The sequence below is a fragment of the Nelusetta ayraudi genome, unplaced genomic scaffold (assembly GCF_046127955.1).
Source record: "Nelusetta ayraudi isolate G7.1 ecotype Tasmania unplaced genomic scaffold, CSIRO-AGI_Nayr_v1 ptg000002l, whole genome shotgun sequence".
Taxonomy (NCBI): domain Eukaryota; kingdom Metazoa; phylum Chordata; class Actinopteri; order Tetraodontiformes; family Monacanthidae; genus Nelusetta; species Nelusetta ayraudi.
The window spans coordinates 6981638-6998812 of record NW_027466052.1 but is presented as its reverse complement, the minus strand read 5'-3'; the positions used below and the strand labels follow the sequence as shown (position 1 = coordinate 6998812).

Below are 17175 nucleotides of genomic sequence, written 5' to 3'. Positions count from 1 at the left end.
TTGAAGTGAGTGATCAACTTAGCCAAAGCTACCGAAAACATGTCTTATGTCCATTTTTCTTTTTTTGGACATCAATTAGGTTGCGCCTAATTACCAATTAACACACAAACACACGCACACACAGACACACATTCAAATGTAAATGTAAATGAAACCTCTGATATTAAAATCCTTCTACCTGACGTGATCCAGGCAGAACAAACGCCCAACATGTCAACAACTTAAAGTAGCAGATAGCTAAAGACGGACTCTAGCGATGATGAGCAACGCCTTTCTTTTTTCTTTTTCTTTTTCTTTTTTCCACCGGAAAGCAGTCCTGGCGCTGTTGCTAACCAGATGGAGTGACAGCGGGGACAGCCAATCACACATTATTGGCAAGAAACGGCAGAGCCAATCGAAGAGCTTGGGGCTCTTCTCTTCTCTCGGTCTCAAGGGAAACAGGCTTCAGCTAGAGTGGCCGTTTTCCGCTGGGTCCTAGTGCTTGACCTGTCTCTATTTAATATAGCGTAACATAACATCGTTTTTGGACAGTAAAAACTGCGGGGGACCGAAACTGCCTTTTTAAAAAGTGTGTGTGTGTGTGTGTGTGTGTGTGTGTGTGTGTGTGTGTGTGTGTGTGTGTGTGTGTGTGTGTGTGTGCAAGGGCGGTGCTTGCGGACAGGCAAGCCAGGCAGTTGCTGGGGGCCCCGGCCACTAGGGGGCCTCCTAGGGCTGCAAGAATGTACACCACAGCAACGACAACGATGCGCAATTTGCAACGACATGACACCGCAGCAGCAGACCCCCCCCCCGCCCCCCTTGTAGGACCCCGCCCCCCTTGTAGGACCCCGCCCCATTTGCCTTCAGCCTGCACCTGAACACGTACCGCGCGACAAGCGATACTGATCACGTCACACTTTCAGTCACAGTTTGCAAACTTGCCAAAACTTGCTTGTGCATACAACATGAAGAAGAGTTATTGTGGGAAATTGCGCTGAAGTCCAGCGGACACGCGGAAGTATCTTCGCGACTCTGTCTCTCCATGCGATCGAGGCAAACTACCTTCGCGATCGACCGGTAGATCGCGTTATTTATGACTGCCTCACGCGGCCAGACAGAGACACACAGCGGGCCAGTGGCCCGCGGGCCGTTCTTTGCCAAGGTCTGCTGTAGAGACTAACACTAGTGTTGCCACCCGTCCTGTTTTTCCCAGAATTGTTCTCTTTTTTAACCACATGTCCCGGGAAAATACAATCTCTCCCGGGACACAATTTGTCCCGTTTTTATTTTTTTTTAATTTTTTATTTTAGGGAAAAATGACAAAACCTCATTTAATTTCCGTCTGTGGTCTACTCCCGTAAAATACGCGATTGTCCCGTATTTGGCACCTAAAAAAACCTGTCCCGTAATGAACTGATACAGGACGCACTTCACTTTGTCCCGTATATTTCGGTGACCCTCGACAGACTTGAGACAGCTCCGATCGAGATGTCCCGGATTTGTAACTCTGGGAGGTGGCAACCCTAACTAACACAGCTAACTAAGGTAACAATTAAGCCATGATGAATCCTATGAAGGAAGGCAGACTGACAGTCAAAGAATAATAATAATAGCCTAATGATAATAATACTAATAAATTGCTTGTATGAAAAGCTATACATTTTGTATTTCATCTGACAATATTTATTTCCACCATTAAATGTTTTATATTATATATTGTGGCATTTTTTCTTTTGATTTGGTCTTAACTATTCTATTTACTTAGGTTTGCATTTTTTTTGATATTTAAAGTTCAGATAATTTGCATTGCACTTTTGTAATAAAGAACAGTTTATATTTTATATATTTATATGTATTACAACAACAATAGGCATAGGCTTTTGGGCTTTCTGTGACCTCTTGTGGTCCTTGGACCTCACTTTGAGAACCACTAATGTATTCATTGATTCATTCATTTTCTATACCTGCTTATTCCCAAGCTCAGGGTCCCGGGGGTCTGCTAGAGCCTCTCCCAGCTGTTTAGGGTGAAGGCAGGGTGACACTCTGGACAAGTCGCCAGTTCATCGCAGGGCCACATACAGACAAACAACCATTCACACTCAGATGCACACCTATGGACAATTTAGAGTGTTCAATTGACCTCACATGCATTTTTCTTTGGGACTGTGTGTGTGTGTGTGTGTGTGTGTATGTGTGTGTGTGTGGGGATTGGGGGGGGAGGGTTGACGATTTATGAAGCGGAAGGAGGAAGGAGAGGCACAGTCGCAATGGGGAACTCATTGGCAACAGACACAGGAAACATGAGTGAGTGTTGTCCATTGTTTCATTTTCTTACTTCTTTTCATCTTGTCACATATTTCTTTCTGTCAATTCACGTTTTACTTAATTGTGTGCTTATGATTATATTATTTTAGTAGTGTTATTTAGATTAGATTAGATTAGATAAGATTGAACTTTATTGATCCCAAATTGGGAAACTAGACTGTTGCAGCAGTCAAAAAGCAATACAAAAAGTGAAAATAGAAGAATAAAAGAATAAACTATACATAAACCATACAGTAGTTACAGTTACAGTTAAAGGCTGTTGGCCTTGCTTTTAGTAGGCCTCCCCAGTCAGAAGATAGCCTTATCTCTCACTTCACCCCGCCTACACGCCATTTCTTATTGGTGAAGTTGTCACTACTATGTTAGAGTTACAATAATTTTGAATACCTTTGAATATGTGTAATGAAAAAAAAAACCCTCTTTGAATGAATTTTTATTGTGATAATTTAAAAAGAATAACCCATCACCCCTACAGCACGTTTCCAACTGGCTTCATTTACTGGCTACATTTACTACAAGTTATTTATTGACTTTTCAAAAAATAAATAAAATAAATAATCAATGTCCCCTGCATGCAGTTCTAAATTTTTAGACTACACAATAGAGTATTTGATCAGTGCAATACTAAAAAAAAAAAAAAAAAAGACCATAATTAATGAGTTCCTGCAGATGGATTGAAAACACATTACATATCTTCACATTCCTTTACAAATCCTTTACATATGTTTTCAATGATTGGCCAGTTTAATGACATAACAGCAACACATTAGGGATGAATATGGTTCAAGCTTCAAGGTTTAAGGTAGTTTTATTGTCATTCCTGTAATGTATGTGACATAAACAGGGCATTGAAATTTTATTCGTCAGTGACCAACAGTGTAAGGATGGCATGCAGGAATAAGAGAGTCAAGAAAGTTCAAGAAAGTATAGAGACGATGTCAGATAGTGACCAGTTCTGATGGTGCATCTGTGTTTTGGTTTGCTGATGAAAATGGATGTGAATCCATATCTTGCAGGCAAAACAGACCTCGACGACGTGGAAACAAGTGGGGCCTCAAGAGAAACTGCCAACCAAGATAAACTTAAATGCTGTGGTAAATATATTTTTAGGGGGGAAAAAAATCCCAAACACTGTTTATGTCTACATAATGTTTCAGGGAATTTTTAAAAGTTTAATCAGATCTGTTGTCGTTAATTTCTCTCCGAAGGTGTCGAGGCATCACACACAATGGCTAAGACTGATAAAGAGAGAGTGAAGAAGTACAAGGATATAATCAAACAAGTTGCAGAAGAACATGGAGTGGATCCTGCACTCATTGCTGCCATCATGTCCAGAGAGTCCAGGGCTGGAAACACACTTCAAGATGGACTTGGAGATTATGGAAAAGCCTTTGGACTCATGCAGGTTGTAACTTGCTGCTCATATTCCATCTTTCTAAAGTGTGTCATATTTCAGCAACAGTGTTTTTGTCAAATCTGCAGATTGATATGGATGAAAAAGGAAGTAATCATGAAGTAGTCGGTGAATGGGACAGCTACGAACACGTTTACCAAGCCACTGGCATCTTGGTTGACTTCATCGAAAAGATCAGCGAGAAGTTTCCTCGATGGTCTAAGGAGCAGAAGCTGAAAGGTTTGCCAGCAGAGCAACATTACCCTTCTCTCCCTTCTCAACCTGTTAATGTTTCTTCTCATGAGTGGTTTTGGACTTTTACAGGTGGGATTGCAGCCTACAATATGGGAGATGGATCAGTTCATTCCTATGAACGTGTGGATGAATATACGACTGGCCAAGACTACTCCAATGATGTTGTTGCCAGAGCTCAGTGGTTCAAAAGAAATTTTAGCTTCTAAGGTGTATCTATATTGATAGTGGCAGGGATAGTGGCAGGGGTAGTGGTGGTTGGGGCAGGGATAACCCTTGGCCCAGCCGCTGCAGCTTCCTGCCTCTTAGCTATATGAGGATTGCTGTCTCACTGGCTGGCCTTGGTTGTTTCTGTCACAAAAACTGCCCAATTGCCTCTTTTATAAAAACCAAAAAACAACACACTTAAATAGAAATATGTGAACAACAGACCACAGCTGAAAGATTTTTCTGTTCTGTCTGTAAATATTTCTAAATGAACACATTCTGTTGCTGTTGCAACCCTCACATTGTGCAGTATTAAAGTGTTGATTTGGGTTTGTTGAATTTTGGTTTGTATGTGCAGATCTATGTCCAGATTTACCACAAAATGTAACATTTTACAATACAATGCATGAAGTTAAAACTTTCAAAAGATAAGCATTTACAAAAGCTGAAGAATGTCGTCAGAGCTGCAAACAGCCAATGAACTCGCAGCCTAATTTGGCCTCAACCACCAAGAACAACTAAAACGGTTACAAAGGCCAGATTTTTTGCACTGAATCTGAGAGGGAACTGGATCTTTACATCATGTGATAATCCTCTCCTCCTACTACTTCTCGTAAGACAATGATAAAAAAAAGAAGATAGGATTTAGTGTGGTTGTTATGAGCTGCGCAATCTTTTCATTGACACAAGTAGAACAGCTACAAGTTGAAAGACAGACACATGGCTATTAATTAGCCATTTTAAATCAAAATGTCATGACAGAACTCAGCACCATGTTAAAAATGTAACTATATACTTACTTCATTTTTATATGTAAAAGAATATTTTAACACTAGCAGTTGTTCTGAACACTTTGTGTGTACTTTCATGTAAAATGTGTGCATTCCTATTTTCTGGATGCTGCTGACTATTGACTGTGTGCAGACTGTAAAGCCTGAGTAATAATAATACAAAATAAATAAAATTAAGTAGAGTGATGTATATTGTTGGAGACTGTTAAGGTTACTTAGTTAATATAGAAAAAAATGCATTTGGTGGGACAAGATCACATTAATTCAAGAAGTCCTGATTCTTTAACTCAGCTAGTGAGGTTAAGTCATGAGACTGAGACCATTTGGACTGGGTTCTCCGGCTCCTGGTTCCTGACGTTTTGCTCATCACCTGCTGGGGAGATACAGAGACCATGGCAGTATCTTGTGTACTGTATGCGTTTTAGCGCAGTATTATGTGAACAGGCAAAAGAGGAGTTCTGGTAGAGAAGGAAAGAGACAGTGGCTCCAAATGCACTTAGAAACATACCCTCTAGTGGTAGAGAAAGATCTCCTTCAGCTGTCTAGGCCAATAGCAGCTTAATTGTAAGCTTTATTAAAAAAGAAAGGTTTTTCTTCAGTCAAGTCTCAATTAAACTGATGTTTGCCCCCTGAAATGAGATGGTTCCAAAGTAAAGGCCTTCTAAACTATTTCATAAAAATTGTCATATTTTTCTTGCATCTAAAATTTTAACTTATCAGCACTTTTTGAAAATGTTCAAATAAAATTCAAATAAAAAATAAGAACACGATTGAAATAAAATAAAATTACAGCAAGGCTTCACGCTCTCCCCTCGACGCCGAAAACGGGTAATAATAATAATAATAATAATAATAATAATAATAATAATAATCAGATCTGAGCAGGACTTCGCTGAGGCTCAGCCCCGAATAAGAATAATATCCACAACGCCACTGCATCCATCTCTCCACGTGCTCACGGCGGTTTCAGTCATCCGCGCCAGGAGATGGAGCCGCGCTAATGCAGAGACTTTAGCCGAGATTAGCGCAAAACCTCGGACAGGTGGACTGGGGAGGTGTGCCCTGAAGGGGGCGGATCATAAAGGAGACGATTAGATCCTCCCCACTGCGGCCGCCGAACTAGTCCCAGTCACTGCGTCCTGGCACGGCTGAAGTGTCACCTTCTTCCAGCGTCCTGAGTCCACCAGCGAGGACAATGACGGGGAATCAGTGGGGATACGGGAAAGAGGACGGTAAGACCCGACAGGCTGATCGCGCGCACTCGCCGCGGGCACACAGGCATCCGGGCAGCAAGAAACGTTTGGATCTGATAATTGATCGATTAGGGCTCGTCGCGGTGTCGCGTGTTTCGCCTCGAACGCGCACATAGTTTTAGTGCTAGAGATTCGCCACGCGCCTAAAAGGATGTCTGCTGCCGATTCCTCACATGATTTTCCAGTTGGATTTTAAATCCCTTATTTGAGGAACGTGTCAATGCATCAGCGTCATGCGTCCTGGAAAGGCAAGCAACCAACGAACAAGTGAACGTTGATGAATGCGCTATCCATGCTGCATTTTGTTGTGGTGCGTTAGACATAACATTTCATCCCATAATCTCTCTCTCTTAAACTCTCGCTTCTTCCTGAGAAACACACCTCACTTTGAGATTGGAACTGCAGAATAGCAACTGGCTGAGTTGAAATAAAAACAAATGAGAGAGTTTAGTGTGAATGTCCAAGTGGGACATTCTTTTAACACCTGGGGATCCCTTTTTCAATTACAGCCAAACCTTTCATAGCACATGTATTTTTTTTGTATATATGGTTTGCTCTAAGGTCCTTCACTGTGGCACGAAAATTTCCCCATCGCCCAGGGGACGCGGCAGTCTCCCATCGACATCGTCCCTCAGCAGGCCTCTCACGACGCCGGCCTGGGCCCCATTGTCCTGAAGTACGACCGATGCACCTCCAAAACCATCGCCAACAACGGGCACTCTGTCGTTGTGGAGTTTGATGACTCTGACGACCGTTCAGGTGAGTGTGTGTGTTGGAGTTTCCTCGCAATTTCAAACTTAAAAAAAAAGAAAAAAAAAAGAAATCACCTCAGTCTAAGTTTGGGTCTCGCCCTTCTAGATGTGGAGAAAGTGAAGGGTAAACAATAATCTACTGGCAGGAGCGTTGCAGTGTGACCTATGCCTTCGCTGATTGTTAATTGCCTCTTTTATCGCGGGTGAGTCACAGTCTGGTGGCTGTCCTGCCTCCAAGTTGTTCTTGTCTGCCGGCACCATCACCTTGTTTTTAAGCGAGTGCAAACCATGCGCATTACGGAGAATAATAAACGGTTTTCAAATGAACTTGTGACTATGCTGTGCTGAAGTGGAGCCCCCAGCACTTTCACGGCATGACCGTCTGTCTGCTTGGGCGAGAAACAAGTAATAACCGGAGGTGACGTCAGCGTTTGTTGTGGCCCTGTTTGCTTCTGTCACAGGGTGGATCCACGCCAGAGCGCCCCGTCATTATAGATAACCAGCTCAGAAACACTCAGAACACAGCTGTCACTGGAGACGACGAACCGAAGAAGGAACCCGTCGTGCTCCGTGTCGCGTGCACTTCATTTGTGCATCAGTGGATCCAAACCTACCAGCCCTTGCTGATTTTTAGCTTGCTGCTTGGGGCTTGCATCTGCCCTTCATCACCATATTCTGAAATTGTTATGAGGTACAAACAAATCCCATCCATAGGAAGTATTGTCCTTACACTAGCTGGAGAGATACTTAGTGGCAGTATACATCTTTATCCCCAGGCTGTTAGATGAAAGCATCATAAATTACAATATTGTCACCCTATGACTCAGCACTCAGCCAGCTCTGGGCAATGGGAAACAATTTATTACATCATTTGTAGTACTAGTGACAGTAAAGGAACAAACACAATTGGTGTGGTCAATAGTTATGGGACTTTGTACCGCAAGATAACCACAGAGTGTTAGCTAGCTAATCCAGCCTGGACCACAGTGGCCTCTATTTCATAAGGATGTCAGCAGCATCACAGTGAATAACAATCAGACGAGGCTGAGCAGCGCAAAGAAGTGGCCTCGGAAAAAAAGCCCCCGGGCCGTCCTCATAATGGAATCTTTGTCTCTTGTTTGCCTGTTGGACCAGAAACCGAAGCTGAACCAACGCACCTCTCCAAAGGTGGCCGGCGCTCTAAAGCCGCTTTATTTAGGGATGGATTGGCTATTTGTGGTCTCAAACCAAAGCTCCTGCCGCACGGCGCTCACTCATGATGGATTTGTTTGCATGGGAGGCCGTCTGCCTCTAAGTGCTTATGTCTCAGCTTAAAGTGAGAAATTCAATACGGGCTGCCTGCCGGGTGTTCCCGGGTTGAGTTTTTTTTGTGTGTGTGGTAACAGGCGTCTGTTGTCGTCTTTGCATTTTTTTTTTTTAATTTGAATTTTGTATTTGTTTTCCTGGTGCAGTGATCGACGGGGGTCCTCTGGACAACCCCTACAGACTCAAACAGTTCCATTTCCACTGGGGTGGAAAAAACCACCAAGGTTCCGAGCACACGGTCGATGGAAGGACCTACGCGTCAGAGGTCCGTGTCTGGGATGGGAAACCCATTTCCAGTGTGCTGCTTGATTCTTGTGTGACATTTTCTTCTCAGACATGTGAATTTGCATGTGAACAGTCTCTCCTCGGTTCACATGCATCAGTTTTTGATTTTTTTTTTTTTTTTAATGTAGTGTGCATCCGTGACTAAACCAGTGCAACCATTTCGTTCTGTTTATGTCTGTCACCATGACCAGCTCCACCTTGTGCACTGGAACGCTGTCAAGTACAGGACATTTGGGGAGGCGGCGGAAGCCCCCGATGGACTCGCTGTGCTGGGAATCTTCTTGGAGGTAAAGACCTTCGTTTTGCTGGTTTGCCATTTGTGATGGCGTGTGATGTTGTGTAGCTCCACCTCCGGTCGCTGTGCTTTACTTCTCCACTCCGTCTGTTTAATGACCTCGGCTGTGAGTGCTACCTCAAGCCCAGGGCAGATATCAGAGCCAGAGAAGAGCTGAATTCCAGCTCCAACTGCTGTGTTTTTTTTTTTTTTCTTTTTAACACTCACTATCCAAAAAGGAGTAAGCAGGAAACAAAGCTGATGCCTTTCTATGGTCTCCAACCAGCCTGCACATTCTGACCTCTGACCCCTTTACGTCAACAAGGCAATTTGCTCACTGGGTACTTTCTTTATCAGGGTTGACTCTGCTATCGATCAGCACTTAGTTGTGAAACAACCATGTTTACCACATACGAGGGAGGTCACTTCAATCCCCTTTCTTCCTCAGTCGGAACTTGAGCAAATCGTCCTCACCACAATGCAAGAGTTGCTGCCATGTAATTGGCTGTTCAGCTTTTGGACAGTTTACCTAATAAAGTGACGGGAGACTGGAGTGACTTTTCAAAGAAAACAAAACTGTCTTGTCTGTTCCGGTAGACCGGTGAGGATCACAGGTGGCTCCACATGATAACAGACGCTCTGTACATGGTGAAGTTCAAGGCAAGTGCGCTAATCCTTGCAGAAGTTCATTAGAGATTCAGCCAGTCTTTGAGATCTCCTTTCCAGTAATGCGGGCAACGTTGTCCTGGTGCTTGTGCTGCAGGGTACCGTCACGGACTTCAAGAGCTTCAACCCAAAGTGCCTCCTGCCCAGCAGCCTCCACTACTGGACCTACCTAGGATCGCTGACCACGCCCCCTCTGCACGAGAGCGTCATCTGGATTGTGTTGAAAGAGCCAATTGCGGTGTCGGAAAAACAGGTGTGTGCGCGTGCGTTTGTGCTGTGCAAACATTTTCATTCAGTGCACGCTGCACGTGGCGCTGAGGGATTGCTGAGTGATGGCCGTTGTGTTTGTGTTTTTAATCAAAGTGTTTGGATAAGATGAACTTCTGCCTTCTGTGGCCAAAACACTGGTAAAAGTCGTGACTCCGAACAGCGCAAATAGGAGACGCCACGTCCGAGACCGACCTGTTCTCGTCCGTCTGATTCTTCAGCCCGCTAGTTCACACTCGGTGCGCTCAGGTTGTCGACACGTTGAGCTGACTTAATGGGATGCCGCAGGGCCTCCCCGTAAGCCGTCCCTGTGGCGACTGCTGCAAGCGTCTGGATTAGACTCTTGCACTTGCTTGATCTCCTCACGTCACTTTTATCTGGGAAATGGGGCCGTGCCTCTGCGCAACCTGCGTGCCGAGCCCTCGCGTGACGCTTAACTGGCCCGCCGATGCAAGTAAGTCCCACGCGGCACGTGACCCCAGGGCTTGAGCCTTTGATCCCGCCCCCCCAATCACCCTGTAGAACTTTTCTGATGGATGGTTGACTAGCCGGCTTTAATCGAAAAATGCTAGCATGCAAACCCAGTAGGGGAATGTTCTTACACAACGGGGGATAATGTTGTTTTTCATATACCGTCTGGGCATGGGGCCCCCAGCTTGTTACTAATGTTAGCAGTTTTTTTTTTTTTTTTAAAGATGTGGACATGGTAATAAATCATGATGAATAAGGAGCTTTGTTGTTGTTCCAACGCTCCAGAAAGAACAAAACTAATGAGCCGCATTGGATCGAAATAGTCGACATTTGGTCTCTAGTCTTTGTGGCTTCAGTTACACCTTAGAATTGGGTGTCAGTTGCTCCCAGTAGACAAGCCTATAATCTGTAGCAATAAATTGTAATAGGATTTCAATAGTTCATGTGGGTATTTATAGCCAACATCTTATGTGATTCAGATGATATATTTATGATATAGATTATCTAATTTTAAATGAAACTTTCGTTATCCCTCTAGGGTCAACTAATTAAAAGCAGATAGCCAATAGAGACACGGGTGCACAGCATTGTGTAAATAATATCCAATGAAAATAACCGTAAGAGTAACACAAAAATTGGACTTCTAACTAACCACTGTAGTGAAGTTGTGAATATAATAGATATATATGATGAATGTCATAAAAAGAATAAAAGGATGCCGTGCCAAAAATGAAGAACCCCAACTATTTTAACTGAAAATAAAATGTTCTTTTTGTTGCGATGCAGCTGGGCAAGTTTAGGATGCTGCTGTTCACCACAGAGGAGGAGGATCAGAGGACACGAATGGAAAACAACTTCAGGCCGCCTCAGCCTCTCAAGGGCAGGAAAGTGCGTTCCTCCAACTGACACAACCTCAGCTGAACCTCGGCTCAACTCATAACAAAGATCCTTGAAGACAACCGTGAATGCTATGATTTTTTTTTTTTTTGGAGGGGTTAGTTTTTTTTCTACGTCTTGCCGTTCCAATGAACATATACTGTACGTACTTTCTAAGGACAAAGTGCCAACACACAGGGATTCATGTTTAGCTTTTTGTGGTGTCTTGTCTGAGAATTAGCTTTGAATTAGCTTTAGAGGAAAAGAAAAGGGACGTAACTATAATCAGACTACTAATCTAATCACTCTTTGGTTTTTAATTCTGGGTGTGTGTTTGTACCTCTTTAACTGTGCTCCCGGGTTGTGATGGATGTTGCGTAGCTCGGCGATAAGCCTTTGAGCGATTCGATTATGCGCTGTGGGGTAGGGTGACACCATGGAAATCCGCTGTTTATCCGGCTGCTATCACACCGTTTCGCAATCTGCCGGTTCCCAGTGGCTGCTCATACACTGATCCAGTTTGATCCAGGCCTCTTACAGGTGGATTCCCAGTCCTCGCGGCCGTAGGTCTCTTCAAATCCAAGGATCCCAGCAGGAGGCCGTGTTGAGGTGTCGCTGGGATGTCGGTCAGCGGATTGGGCAGGAAAGTTTGAGTTCAGTGAGAGCTGAGATAATTGCCTTCCGCTGTGTCTATTATATATAGCATGGATCTGGATCTACCCACAGCTGTCCACCGTTTTTAGGGTTTACGCGTCCGTGGCATTCATGACAACATCCCAGTGAACTTGTCGTTGCAGTCAAACACTGAATCTGTTTTCTTTTAAGATCTTTACTCAAGCTGAAGCAGGTCCTGGTGGACTTGTTTCAGGTTTCCCCTCCCACACTGTAGTGATGATTGTTCTGCAGATTTCACAGTGCATTAAACATGTAATTTTGAATGTTTTTGTAATGTTTTGAAAACATCTGTATTTTGCAACTTAAAATAAAATATTTATGCAACTATTTACATTCAATTTGCTTTATTTTACTCTTGTATTATTTTAAATATTTAGATTTATTGTTGTATTTGCAGTTTATACTCATAATTCTTAATGATATTTGCCCTGGATGAATTGAACATTTTTAGTCTGCTTTTTGATCTGACCTGTGGGCTGATTTCATTTCAGTTTTTTTTTTCCACTTCATGTAAAGGTTTTCCATGAGCATATCAACAGGTATTAATGAACAATGCCATAAATAAATCTGACATCGAGCAGATAATTAAGCTTGGTCTCACAAATCAGGAGCAGTGAATCCCTGGTCAAGCTAATGAGTAGCCAGGATGTAGCCTGGAGCACTGAAGTCATGGGAGAATCCGGGACCGTAAACAATTTCAATCATTTACAGTCTTCGGCTCGTGGATCAAGTATTCATTGGCCATGCATTCAGGTTTCGTGGTTTAGACTGTGGAAATTATCAAGAGACTGCCATCATGTGTGGCTACAGCAGAGGGCAGCATGTTGACGCTACAATTCAGGATTCTTAGTCATATGAAAGTTACTTTTAAACCTAAAATGTAAATAGAGATTAGCGTTAAAATTCAGGTTCAACTGGATTATTATACTTGGGCCGAGAAACAGTTGTGAAATTTGTGATAAAAAAAAATAAATAAATGTGAAAATGAAAACAAAATAGTCCGTTGAGTAAATTAACAAAAGAAATGCGAACTTCACTAAACAAGAACATTTTTAAGAGGGTTGCTTTTCTTGAAGTTCTCCTTGAACCTCAGCATTCCTGTCAAAGGTCCGTCCCTTGCCCCCCCCCTCGCCCGTCCCCACCCATCTTAAAATGTGTTGAAATCACGTAGGTTCCAGTAGGTGGCAGCATTTCCTGTCTTATGTAGCATTCAGCAGGACGTCTGACTCCTTTTTCTGTTGCCTGATAGACATTTTTAAAAAAACAAAGAACACAATGAACCGAAACTGTACGTATGTTTCAACACAGCTGTACAGCATGTAAGGCTGCTTAATGTAGGAGTAAATCGAATAACGGCGGCCTGCAGCACACAAACTCACTGGAAGGGGATGTATCAGGCTGCTATCAGTAAGTAACACTTGACCTTGCTTTTGTCCATCCTCCTTCCCACTGTGTTTGAATCAAGAGGATGCATTTCCCCGTCTGGTTTCATTTCCACAGAACTGCTGATGGCTGTGGAAAAAAATTCCACTCGCCGGTTAATAATTAAAGAACAAAAGTGTGTGTGTGTGTGTGTGTGTGTGTGTGTGTGTGTGTGATTCCCACTCAAATAATCCCTTCAAAATAGCATCAGGCAGCTTCATTGAGAGCTGAATACCTGAGCAAGCGCACCATCATCAGCCACAATCGATGTGCCGTGTAACGGGATACAGCAGTCAGGCTTCCGAAATAGAGTCAGTCACATGTATTTTTAGTATCGCCATATCAATTGGCCCGTTGTAGTGATTTTTCCCAGACACGGCAACATCAGAGCAACTGGTGAAATGGAAGCTTGACAAACAAGGACAAACAAACAGCGGGAGATGTTGCTGGTCAGACAGAATTATGACCTTTTTGTTCTTAGTATACTGTAAGGTGACTCATATTCATTTCGTGAAAAGACACAAAGATGATAATGCAACTGTAATGAACTATGTATTTCACTAAAATGATCTTTGTGTTTGTTTTTGTTTTTTCTGTCATTTTTGACACATTTTTCTTGAAACGCTGATTCACTGTTTAACTGAGAAGAAGTAAAAGGGAGAGAGAAATTTGGGCATGACTTGGTCTTCATTCGTAAGGGAAAATACCTAACATGAAAATACTTAATGGAGTATAGAATGTCTATAGTTGATAATCTGAGAGGCAGTTGATTGACTAAAAACGGCACGTTAATCACTGGGGGAAGTGAAGTTCTCTATGATTATGGCAGCAACCTAGCTAATTAGCAGCAGTAAACTGTGGTCAGAAGTTGTGACAGCTCTACTATTTGTAGTTTTTCAGCTTTTGCCTCTTGGACTTTCAGCCAAGCGAAGATTCTCTTTTCTGGGGACTCAGGGGGTCAGATATTTCCATCAGCCTTTTGGGAATAGGGTGAAACTCCAAATGCAGGAAATCACAAACAACACTAAGGGTGATGCTTGTAGGAGGATGGGGAATAACAAAGCAAAAATAATATATGTATAGGTTTTATTCATTGGGGTGTTTTATATCTCCACAGGGCATATCAACTGACAACAATACAGCTCCATTGCCCCTGACCCATGAAATGTTTACAAGTCACAGAGCTGCAGCAGGTTAAAACACTAAGCTAGCACAACTGCTCCTCTTAAACTAAAGTACTGTACCTGCCTAATGTTGGACGCATCTCTTGTTCCCATCCCTGAGCACTCAATCATTTTTAAGCCACTCCATAAACTCATGAACTGTGAACTTATCTGGCAATGAGGTGACGCGGACCCGTGGTGCGGTTGCCATGGTTACAAACGGCGTAGGCAAAACAACACGAGGCCTGGCTAGCTCATATCTCTCCCGGCTACTTGTCCATGAGCCAGAGATCCATCGCCATCACCCCGCCAGAAAATAAACTTAGGGCCGAAAATACATCTGGCGCGTCTTTCCTCACACGCATGTGATTGTGTCTTCATTAGTGTGTCTTTTCTTAGCGCTATGCTATCTATTTTGCGTGGCCGCGGGTGCAAAAGTCACAGCGCTCTCCATTTGCAGCGGCGTACGCACCAACACCTGTCCATTCCTGGGCGGTAAGGCTCGGCCTTCACCCGCGTAAAGGCCCGTTCCAGCTTCGACTGTTGCAACCTACAGGGCCGCCGCGTCTGCCTTTTTATAGGCTGTCTGTACACGGCAGGCAATATTAAATTTGTCAGGCGGTGGCCTTGGTTTACTAAAGTGAACCATAAATCAGAGCAAAAGAGAGGAGGTTCTTTCTCCGGTGCCCACCGTTGGTGGTCTGTTATCATAATTAAAGTCAACAGAGTCCCGCTGTCTTGGGAGAGGGGTCAGAATCTGTAATCCCATCCTCGGCTGTCAACTCGCATTACATAAAGGCTTTGATCTATGGAGTGTTTTACAGAAAGTATGTAGCCTTGATATTTCTTTAACGGGCAACATTTTTTTTTCTTCTTCTTAGGAACAGGAAATATTGAATGAGACGGTGATACGAGCTCCAGCCTCGCCCTGACATCTGACATCTCAGCAGTTTGGGGTCACGCAGCAGTGAGTCATGTCATATTCTGAGTGGGTAACACACACACACACACACACACACACAACCCTCACGTAACTTGGCGGAGGTAATTCAATATGCTGTGTTTGCACAGGGTTCCTATGAACACATGTACACAGTGAGTAAGTGCTGCATCACAAATAAAGTTTTCATACATGTATAAATATCTAAAAATATTGCTACTGTCACTATTTGACCATTGGGACTTTCGAGCCTTGATTTCTGGCCATGAAACGGGACTCTTTCGGCTAACACTAGCTGCTAACCATCCTGGATTTGGTAAGAATAACAAGGAGATAAAGAACAAGACTGTTTGTTCTAAAATCTGATTTGTCATTCACTTACTTTCTTAGAAATCTAAGCTCAACATCAAAAACATCAAGTCTGAGAGGTCATTGGTTCCCCGCTGGGCCGAGTACTCCCTCAGCGTAGATGGTGGAATTTCCTGCCCCAAGCAAACAGAGTTTAATGTTCCTCTGGGTTTTTGTCTGGAGGGACAGGAAATTGGAGAGGCCATTTGGTACAAAGAAAAAGCCTGGCCGAAATCAAGCAATTTATCTGGTCCAACTGGCATATGGAGTCTCCTCTCTGCGTTGGTTGTCTTCATAAACATGGGAGGCCTTTGGCAAGCGCAATCAAGCCAGCATCTGCTCTCCGCTGCCGCTCCCACAACCGGCCACCGCCGACACGTTAGAGTCAGAAGGGTCAGTCATGCACCCAGAAGCGTCACAAGTTTCCAAGATTGCACACCACCCCCCCAAAAGCCCATGGGGTCAAAAATAACCACAGTTAGCCTTTTATAAATCAGAGTGTTACTATTAAAAGGCCCCTGACTGACCAGAAACCTGGGCCGTGGCCACATTAGCCTATCTTTAGCTTTATTTATGTCCCGGTGTTGACAGCACCACTTGCGCAGCTTTCCAGTCACTGTTCAATGGGTCATATGGCCGAAGCTTGGCCGATGCTGGAAAGCACCGTTGAGTAAAAACAGTAATCAGTGGGCCGAAATCCCTCACAGACACAAAGCCACTAACAGCTGCCGAGTTAACGGCTCGGTGGTTCTTGCACTCACATTCTTTCCATCCACTTAGTGTTTATGGAGCTCTCCTCTGATGACAGACTCGCATGTCCACTATTGTTTAATAATGACTGGTGTTATTATAACAGTCACCCGACATGAACAGGAGTATTGCGACACTCGAACGGCAATAAGGTGAAGAGATCCATGACTGTGATAGAATTTGTTTTATTAATGTAGGCCAAGTGTTGTTAATGATTTCCATTGTCTTTCTTTTACATATGATTTTCTTATAAAAAAGTGGAGGACTCTCTCTGAAGCATCTCTACAGACAAAAAAATAAAACATGTAAAAGGTGACTGAGTACATGATGCATTGTACAATCAACCTTTTTGAAAATGTTAATATGAAATACATTTGTTACATAGAAAAACAGTCTAATTTCAATTCCTCTGACGTGATGAGCAAGGTATCAAGTCAGAATAATGTATGCTGTTATTATTATTATTAATATTATGGTATTATCTGCTTTACATTTGAGTTGATTCATTTTCACTTATTTATTTATTTTTTTTAAGTTGTCATGCAGACAAAATGATCCATCATCAGGCTCTTACACTGTTAGCACTACAGGGGTTTTAATTCCTAATTAAGCATTTGTAATAATTAGATTGCATTACTTTAATTTCATCTTCTCTAGACTTTTATCTGAATCCGTCAATTTTGTTTCTATGTTCCTCTGGTGTGTCTTAAGTGGAGTGTGTTGAAAGATGGGTTGACGGTTCTTGCTATGCATTACGCAATGAACTTGAACTTCAACCTGG

The 17175-nt window shown here is 43.1% G+C and overlaps 2 protein-coding genes and 1 long non-coding RNA gene across 3 annotated transcripts; 2 read left to right on the top strand and 1 right to left on the bottom strand.

Annotated features, from left to right (window-relative positions):
- Nucleotides 1-2206: 2206 nt before the first annotated feature.
- LOC142885011 (lysozyme g-like) lies at nucleotides 2207-4462 on the top strand. The gene is made up of 5 exons (XM_076021089.1): nucleotides 2207-2283; nucleotides 3321-3398; nucleotides 3513-3709; nucleotides 3787-3937; nucleotides 4022-4462. Exons 1-5 carry the CDS (start codon nucleotides 2247-2249, stop codon nucleotides 4156-4158), a joined length of 600 nt encoding a protein of 199 aa, XP_075877204.1. The 5' UTR covers nucleotides 2207-2246; the 3' UTR covers nucleotides 4159-4462.
- A 1428-nt stretch (nucleotides 4463-5890) lies between these two features.
- On the top strand, nucleotides 5891-12084 carry ca7 (carbonic anhydrase VII). The gene is made up of 7 exons (XM_076021184.1): nucleotides 5891-6179; nucleotides 6762-6959; nucleotides 8404-8522; nucleotides 8734-8829; nucleotides 9414-9476; nucleotides 9580-9735; nucleotides 11007-12084. Exons 1-7 carry the CDS (start codon nucleotides 6143-6145, stop codon nucleotides 11124-11126), a joined length of 789 nt encoding a protein of 262 aa, XP_075877299.1. The 5' UTR covers nucleotides 5891-6142; the 3' UTR covers nucleotides 11127-12084.
- Nucleotides 12085-12913: 829 nt separating this feature from the next.
- LOC142885088 (uncharacterized) lies at nucleotides 12914-14551 on the bottom strand. Its single transcript, XR_012926250.1, has 3 exons — nucleotides 14438-14551; nucleotides 13151-13283; nucleotides 12914-13013 (listed from the first exon to the last, which is right to left on the bottom strand). It is a non-coding gene; the product is annotated as an uncharacterized LOC142885088 (long non-coding RNA).
- Nucleotides 14552-17175: the final 2624 nt, after the last annotated feature.

What these genes read in the sequence shown, in the direction of transcription:
- ca7 (XM_076021184.1), top strand. Translation starts at nt 6,143, where the DNA reads ATGACGGGGAATCAGTGGGGATACGGGAAAGAGGACG. An exon ending in GGGATACGGGAAAGAGGACG is followed by an intron (nt 6,180 to 6,761) that starts GTAAGACCCGAC and finishes GTTTGCTCTAAG; the next exon opens with GTCCTTCACTGTGGCACGAA. An exon ending in TGTACATGGTGAAGTTCAAG is followed by an intron (nt 9,477 to 9,579) that starts GCAAGTGCGCTA and finishes CTTGTGCTGCAG; the next exon opens with GGTACCGTCACGGACTTCAA.
- LOC142885011 (XM_076021089.1), top strand. Translation starts at nt 2,247, where the DNA reads ATGGGGAACTCATTGGCAACAGACACAGGAAACATGA. An exon ending in AAGCCTTTGGACTCATGCAG is followed by an intron (nt 3,710 to 3,786) that starts GTTGTAACTTGC and finishes TCAAATCTGCAG; the next exon opens with ATTGATATGGATGAAAAAGG. An exon ending in TAAGGAGCAGAAGCTGAAAG is followed by an intron (nt 3,938 to 4,021) that starts GTTTGCCAGCAG and finishes GGACTTTTACAG; the next exon opens with GTGGGATTGCAGCCTACAAT.